The 8,294-nt window shown below is 40.2% G+C and overlaps 1 protein-coding gene across 3 annotated transcripts in view; it reads left to right on the forward strand.

Annotated features, from left to right (window-relative positions):
• The window catches only part of paics (phosphoribosylaminoimidazole carboxylase, phosphoribosylaminoimidazole succinocarboxamide synthetase), a 30,289-nt gene extending 22,901 nt beyond the window's left edge, over window positions 1–7,388 (forward strand). For all 3 annotated transcript variants that reach the window (XM_041200177.1, XM_041200187.1, XM_041200197.1), the window contains exons 9-10: window positions 3,179–3,337; window positions 5,928–7,388. In XM_041200177.1, coding sequence (XP_041056111.1) covers window positions 3,179–3,337; window positions 5,928–6,088 — 320 coding nt within the window. In that variant the 3' untranslated portion in view covers window positions 6,089–7,388. The remainder of the gene's footprint in view (window positions 1–3,178; window positions 3,338–5,927) is intronic.
• Window positions 7,389–8,294: the final 906 nt, after the last annotated feature.

Raw genomic sequence — 8,294 nt, forward strand, 5'->3', positions numbered from 1 at the left:
TTTTAACTCTTCTTTCACCCTTTTTTCTACTTTCAGCTGTATTAACAAAATTGCACTGGTTTACCATTCTTAAATATATCCAGGAGTATTTTTTTAATACAGAAAAATTGTTCTAAAGTATTGCAGTTTGTACTGGAAGATTTTAAACAATGTAAAATGCAAATGAGCTTAACTGTCAACTTGAGCAAAAAATTATCCATTTCAGAAAAATTGCACAGCTTGCACCCAGGTTCCAGATTATGCCCGAAATGTAAATTCTACCTCATGCATTCTAATAAAATCTGACATTGACTTCAATTCTAAAGTCATGGATAAGATAGAAGCTTAAATATTTCAATAACATCACCCCTAAATCTCCAGTATAAAATTTCCCGCCTCCTAACTTGCATTATCTAATCCCAGTTATCAGTTTAATTTGCCCTTCTGCGTCTTCCCAGTGTGTCTCAATGCAGCGCTCATTTTGGACTTTTTTTTTAATCTTGACTCTTATCTACATGTCTTTTTAGTTGAAATTGGTTCATAAAACAAAGTAATTCATGCACATAATAAAACATAGTGCCTGCAATACAGGTGAAATGAATCCTGGGACTTTTCTTTAAAATGCAGATTTAAAATAAGTGTGTCTTAACCTTCCAAACTTGATCTATTTGGAGCACCAGATTATTTTTATTTGTAAAAATGGCTAATTTATCAGAGCTAGTGTACTTAAACAAAAGACATCTTGTCCAGCTCTGTATCACATGCAATACACAAGTTATCATCTGTTGAGACTTTTGTCATCCACATGATTAGTTAGTGCCCATAATTGATTAGATTAAATTAATTTAGTATAAAGAGGAATATTATCTCCACTGGTATTTTCTACAAACATGTGACCAGCCATGGGCATTGAATTTTTTTAAAAAAAGAACATGCCTGGCTTAAGTTTGAGAGTAATGTAGCAAAATGGGATGCATAGGAACTTTCTCCTTGAGAGCGTAATAGGGCTTTATTACTTGCATCCCTACAAGAAGCAGTGGCCTCCATCAGTGCCCCTAACTCCCTACCCAAGTAGCATTGCTGCGATGCACGATAGCAAGCTGGTGCTCAAACTGCTGCTGTTGTGACTATCTGGGGTATGACTTCCTTTGCTTCTTTAATCTGTACTGCATTTAATTCTTTTTTTTGGACTATCATCTGTTAAGTGAAGTGCCCAGAAAAAGTTATTTTAGTGGCTCATTCCATCTCTCATACTAATACACCACAGGTTTACCCATCCTAAATGATCAGTGTAAAAGGCAAGGCTGAAGCATTTGCAACCGCCTTCAGTTATGAGTGCTGAGTGGATGATACATCTCGGCCTCCTCTGGAGGTCCCCAGCTTCACACATGGCAGTCTTCAGCCAATTCTATTCACTCCACGTGATATCAAATGGCTGATGGGACTGGATACTGCAAAGGCTATGGGCCCTGCCAACATTTCTGGCAATAGTATTGAAGACTTGTTCTCCAGAGCTAGACAAGCCTCTAGCCAAGCTGTTCCAGTTTTGGTATATGCTGGCATCTTCACAGCCATGTGGAAAATTGCCCACGTTTGTCCTGTCCACAAAATGCAAGACAAGTCCAACCCAGCCAAATACCACCCCATCAGTCTACTCTATCATCACCAAAGTGATGGAAACGGTGCTCTGTAGTGCTATCCAGCAGCAGTTGGCCAACAATATGCTGCTCACTGACATTCAGTTTGGGTTCTGCCAGAGCCACTCAGCACCTGACCTCATTACAGCCTTGGTCCAAACATGGGCAAAAATTGCTGAAATCAAGAGATGAGTTGAGTGACTGTGGTTGACCTCAGGGCAGGATTGGACCAAGTGTGGCATCAAGGAGCCCCAGTAAAGTTCAAATCAATGGGAATTGTTGGGTTGCAGGTGGAGCTCTCCAATTGTAGTCATACCGAGCACAAAGGAAAATGGCTGTGGTTGTTGGAGGTCAATCATCTCAGTTGCAGGATATCCAAACATTTTCAGTTGCTTCGTCAATGACTGTCCTTCCATCATAAGATCAGAAGTGGGGATATTTGCTGATGAATGTTCAGTATCATTTATGGTGACTCAGATGCTGAAGCAGTCCATGTCCAGGTCTTGCTGCATATGGACAACATTTCAGGATAAGCGGCAAATAACACTCATGCCAGGCAATGACCATCTCCATCTCCAACAAGAGGGCATCTGACCATCTCCCCATGACATTCAATGGCATTATCATCACTGAATTCCCCTCTATGAACATCCCGGGGGTTACCATTTGACCAGAAACTCAACTGGACTGGCATATAAACACTGGCTAGAAGAGCAGGTCAGAGGCTTGGAATTTTACAGCACATGACTGACCTGATTTCCCCAAAGCCTGTCCACCACCTACAAGGCACAAGTCAGAAATGTGATGGGATACTCTCCACTTGTCTGGATGAATATAGCTCCAACAACAGTCAGCTCAAGACCATTCAGGACAAAGCTGTCGACTTGATTGGCACCCCATCCATCACCTTAAACATGCACGCAGCAACTTGCCAAGGCTCCTTTGACAGCAGCTTCCCAAACCTGTGACCACTTTGAAGGACAAGGACACCAGGCCATAGTGACACCATCACCTGCAAGTTTCCCCCCAAGTCGTTTATCATCCTGACTTGCAACAATATCTCTGTTCCTTTACTGTCGCTGGGTCAAAATCTTGGAACTCCCTTCCTAACAGCACTGGACTACATTACATGGACTGCAACAGTTCAAGAAGGCAGCTCACCACCACCACCTTGAGGGCAATTAAGGATGGGCAACAAATGCTGGCCTAGCCAGCAGCATCTCCATCCTGTGAAAATAATCGGGGGGGAGGGGGCGGAGAAATTCAACACAGTTGTCATTTTCTATTTTCAAGATTTTTTTCAAAATGATTTCTTAGCATGCTGCATCTGGAATGCATTAAAGTCTTTGTTTGGGGTGGAGACAGCAGCAGAGGGCGGTGTTGCTTATTTCAGATTGGATCTATTCTTCAGCTCTGTGCACACATTCTTCTATTGGTGTATTTGGTTAATTTTGCATTTTGTAATTGGAATTTCAAGTGGAACTTAAGTGGTTGCAGATCATTACTCTTTGTCTAGATTGCAATTTAGAGAATCACCTCTATATTTCTCTTTTGCACTTTAGGTGATGGAGTTCGTACTGTATTTGTCGCAGTAGCTGGCAGAAGTAATGGCTTGGGTCCAGTGCTATCTGGAAACTCCACCTGTCCTGTAATAAACTGTCCCCCCATCTCTGCTGATTGGGGTGTTGAAGATGTTTGGTCATCACTGCGAATGCCTAGTGGTAAGTTGTCAGGATTCTTCAATGCAATCACTTCCAATGAAATGATGCATGTATTCTAGTATGTGATTTTAATTTGGTGAACGTAGTATGCAGTCTATTTGATCTTGTCCTTTCCAACCTATATATCAGACTTGTCTGTACTCAATTGTCTTCTAAGTTTGTGTAGTAGTCATTCCTGTCAAGGCAAGTGTTGTTAAATGGGATAGACTAAGGGCAGTTATATCCGTGAGATGTTGCAGGCTGCCAGAAGCAGAATGTTATGCCACTGCCAGTCCCTCTAATTTCAGTTTGTTTGATGTGACAATTTCCAATTGGTGTGTGATTCCGCGGCACAGTGGGAACACAACTTAATCTCACTGCCTGACCTGCCCCTCACTTCTTGATCATCCATCAAGCCAAGGCAGACCAAGCCTGGTTCAATGGGAAGTCTAGATGACTCCACCAGGCAAAGCACAGGCATTTCTTGAATGAGGCACCCATCTTTTGACGCTTCAGTGCCGCGGAATCACACACCAATTGGAAATTGTCACATCAAACAAACTTACCGAACATCAAGAGTTGCTGGTAATGGAACATGCTGCCACAACTAGTGGGTCAGAGCAAAGCCATACTGCTTCGAGTTGAATTGTGTCCTCAACTTTGGTGGAGCTCAACGTTTAAGTAACGATGATAACTTGCATTTAGTATCTTTGAAATTGCAGGTTGGGGGCGGGCGGGGGGTGAAAAAAGTCAAATGAGACATAATCAAACAATAGACACAAAGCCCAAAGAACAAGATATTAGAAGGGTCAACTAAGATCTTGGTGGGATTTAAGGACGGCCTTAGAGGAGAGAGATGCAAAGCAATTGAAGGAGTTAATTGAAGTGTGGAGCCTGGGCAGCTGAAAGGATGGCTGATAAAGGAGACGTTTGCACAAGAAGCCAGTGTCGAGAACAAGTCAGGATTGGAAGAGATTAGAGGTTGGGAGAGAGATTAAGTATAAGGATGAGAATTTTAAATTGGCTCTCAGTCGAGCAATGCTTTCAACATAGGTTGGTGAGGACAGGCTATGTTAATACAACTTGGTGTGAGATAAGATGCAGGCAGCTGAGTTAGATGAGCTTAAATTCATAGAGGGTGGTTAGCTGGCCAGGAGAGTATTGTACTAATATAGTTTGAAGGTAACTGGAATGGTTAAGGATTTTAGCAGTAGATGGACTGATGGTAAGGATGGAGACAGGTAATGTTGTGGGGAGGGGAGTTGATATTTGTGATGAAGAGAATATAAGTTTAATGAGTTTACAAGCAACATCAGTCAAAATGCAATGGAACTGAAGCTCCCCACATTCATGAAGGCTGGGTCAACCAAGATGACGAAACCAATGTGCTATCAATAAGTAATTTGTGAAAACTCTGGCACTTGACAATATCCTTGCAATGATGTTGAAGACTTGTGTTAGAACTAACTGCCTCCTGCCAGATTACTCCAGTAGCTATGATAACTTGCCTCCAACGGGCAATGTGAAAAATTGCCTGGATATATCATTTACAAAGTGGGACATGTAAATTACTAATGATTGGAGGGGATTGACGGGGCTAAAGTATTCAAAGAACTAAAGTGATCAAAGGATTCTTCAATGTCAATCAAATGTTGCCTTGACATTAAAGACAGCTATTGTTGCTTTTTTGGCATTCAACTCATGCCAGGTTCATTAAGGTCCAAAGACAAGTCTGGCATTTGTAGCAGGTGCCACTTGATTATACTACTGAAAAAAAAGTGGTGGGGCTAAATGGGGGAAAACATCGCGAGTGGCTGGAATCATGCCTGTGCAAAGGGTTGTTGGAGGTCAATGATTACAACCTGGGACATTGCATCAGAATGATGCCTTCAGCTGCTTTATCAGTGCATTTTTTTCAGGAGTGAGATTGTTCATTTTCATTGTTCTTTTGACAAATCCAATAATGGAGCAGTCCATGGCTGCCTACGGCAGTCTTGGACAACATTCAGACTTGGCTGATTAGGCGGGTAACATCACACCACACAACTGCCAGACAATGACCATTTTCAACATAAAAGGTCGGGTACAAGTAATTGGCTTTCAATAACATAACAATCATTATGTTCCCCACCATCCAGCGGAAGTTTTAACTAGACCACCTTCTGCCTGTACCTCTTAAAGCCTTTCACCTATCAAGAAGACTCATGGCAGGAGTGTGGTAGAATATCCTTCATTCTCCTGTGGACAGGTGAAGCACTCGGTTTTACACCATCAGTGGTGGTATTTTACCCAAATTCATTGAATTGAGGTTCATTCTTCTTGCATCATAGCCACAACTTGAATCAAATATTTGGTGTGTGCTTTCATTCAGCATTATTGATCCAATTACTTCAAGTAGGTGATTTCAGTATTGTAGTTTTGCTCAATTATTTATTTTGTCCTTCAAAGAGTTATGCAGAAGCACTTATATTTTTCATGTGTTGAAGCAGGTTGTGCTAGTTGGATTTTGTCATGCTGTTTTTTTAATGTGGAAAACTGTTCCTTATGGAAAATGAGGAAAATTCCAATTTTTTTTTCTAAAAGATACCATATATTGCTCCTTTTTTTCTAGGTCTTGGCTGCTCTACAGTTCTATTTCCTGAAGCAGCTGCCCTTTTTGCTGCTCAGATCTTTGGTCAGTTTGATCACTTGGTGTGGGCAAAACTGCGGGCAAACATGTTGAGCACTTGGATCTCCTTGAAGCAAGCTGACAAGCAGTTGAGAAACATGTGATCAAAAAATTGTACGATGTGAGAAGATTCAGCTTTACTCTATGTACTGTTTTTGAAAGAGTGAAGATGGTAATTTTTGAATTAAACATGTTTATGCCTATTTGTCTGACTTCAATCATGTCAGTCATTATTGAATAACACAATTGTGATATTAAGCTTTGAGTGCTATGGAAAGGATGCGACCTTTTTTGGCTCCTTTTGAAAATTTAAGAATTTCTAAACAGCTTGAACAAACTTAAATAGAAGTAAGGCATAGGATCCCTCAAGCCTGCTTCCCCGATTCAAGGTGATCATGACTGAACCTTTTTGCATCAACTTCACTTTCCTGACCTCTCCGGACACTGAATATCCTTTGATTCCTTCGGTGTCCAAAAATTTATTGATAATTGTCTTGAATATACTTAGGACCTCAGCATCCACTGGCCTCTGGGGTAGAGAATTCCAAGAATCAAGAGCCTCTTGAGAAGGAATAGCTCCAGATCTCTGTCGACTCTTTATCCTGAGCTTTTGACCCCCAAATGCTAGACTCTGCAGCCATGGGAACAGCCTCTCTGTATCTAACTCCGTAAAGTGCTCTCAAATTTTTGAGTTTTAATAAATTCACTTTTCATCCCCTCTTAAACTCCAGAAGAGTATAGGCCCATTGTACTCAGTGTCTCTTCATAAGACAATTCTCCCATCCCAGGAATCAATCTAGTGAACCTTTGTTGTACAGCCTCTAAGGCAAGTGTATCCTTCCTTGGGTAAGGAGACCAAAACTCTGTACACTACTCCAGATGGTCTCACGAAAGCCCTCCATATTGCAACAACCTTCCTTATTCTTGTAATGTAACCCTGTTGTAACACTAACAATTTATGGACTGCTGCTACAAAATCAGTTCTATTTTACTAGGTTATTCTATAAAGAGTACAATGGATTCTTTCAACTACAATGAGCTTGCTTGATATTTGCATAATAAAGCACATATTCAAAGACTGAAGTGTTAGTTGGGTAAGAAAATGAGTTTTTTTAATATATGCCACTACCACCATTAGCATTGAGGTTGAGTATCTGAGTAGAAGGGATCCATCTCTGTACCTGGTGCTTTGTTCTTGAATTACTACAAAAATATTAATTGTTCCTCATTTCTAATTTTCAGCATGCTGATGGCTGACTCTATTCTGTCCTGTTCCTGACATTTATGCTTGTTCCACAAATCTGTGGCTTGTTTATGAATATTGTTAAAAGATTTGTTGTATAAGGAGAGTTCTTTCCAGATCTTGCTTGTTAATTGCTGAATAAATGATACTTTTAATGTTAACAGGAACATTACGATAAATTTTTTTAAAGTCACAACAGAAAAATTGTGGGAAAAGCTTTGATGTTTTTGTTTTAAATTGCAAACTAATCTTTGGGCAGGAGCATTCTGTGCATTTAATACCACAGCTTTTTAAAATCAATCATTCAATTGTGGTTTTAATCACAACTAATTGCTATTGAATCTACAGATTATAGTCACATGCTGCATTCCAATCACTTATGCTTTATCATTTTGTAATTGTTTTGAATAATGATAAATTGATAGGGCAGACCATTCGTACTATTCTTACTCATCTTGTTTTAGTTAACTGCAAGTATCTGTTGAAACCAAACTGGTAGTAAATTATTCAGGTAATAGTGTGCAAATGTTTTCATAGCTCTGGGATTGAACAATCAGGAATTAAAAGCTTTTCCACTGCAAAAAAGCTTAAGCTTTTCAGTCCAATAGCAATGAAAACTACCAGGTACATCTATTGCTATCAGCTGTCAGCAGCAACAAAAGAAGGAAAGGAATTGCATTTATATAGCACCTTTCATGACCTTGGGTTGTTACAAAGTGCTTCTGACTCAATGAAATACTCTTGAAGTGAAATTACTGTTGTAATGTAGGAATCATAGCAATGTCCAACAATTACAGTGGGATAATGACCACACAATCTCATTGTGGTACTGGTTGAGGGACATGTATTGGCTAAGATATTGGGGGAAAATCCCCAGTTCTTCAAAACAGTGTCATGGGGTCTTTATGTCCACTAAAGAGGGCAGATGTGGCTTTGATTTAATGTCTCGTCCAGAATTAGGTGCTTTCAACAGTGTAGCACTCCCTCAGTACTGTACTGGATTGTTAGTCTAGATTATTCCGTCACTGAGGAAAATAGCTTTAAATGAAGTACCAGAAGTTTGCTCA

Source organism: Carcharodon carcharias, chromosome 1 (genome assembly GCF_017639515.1).
Source record: "Carcharodon carcharias isolate sCarCar2 chromosome 1, sCarCar2.pri, whole genome shotgun sequence".
NCBI lineage: Eukaryota > Metazoa > Chordata > Chondrichthyes > Lamniformes > Lamnidae > Carcharodon > Carcharodon carcharias.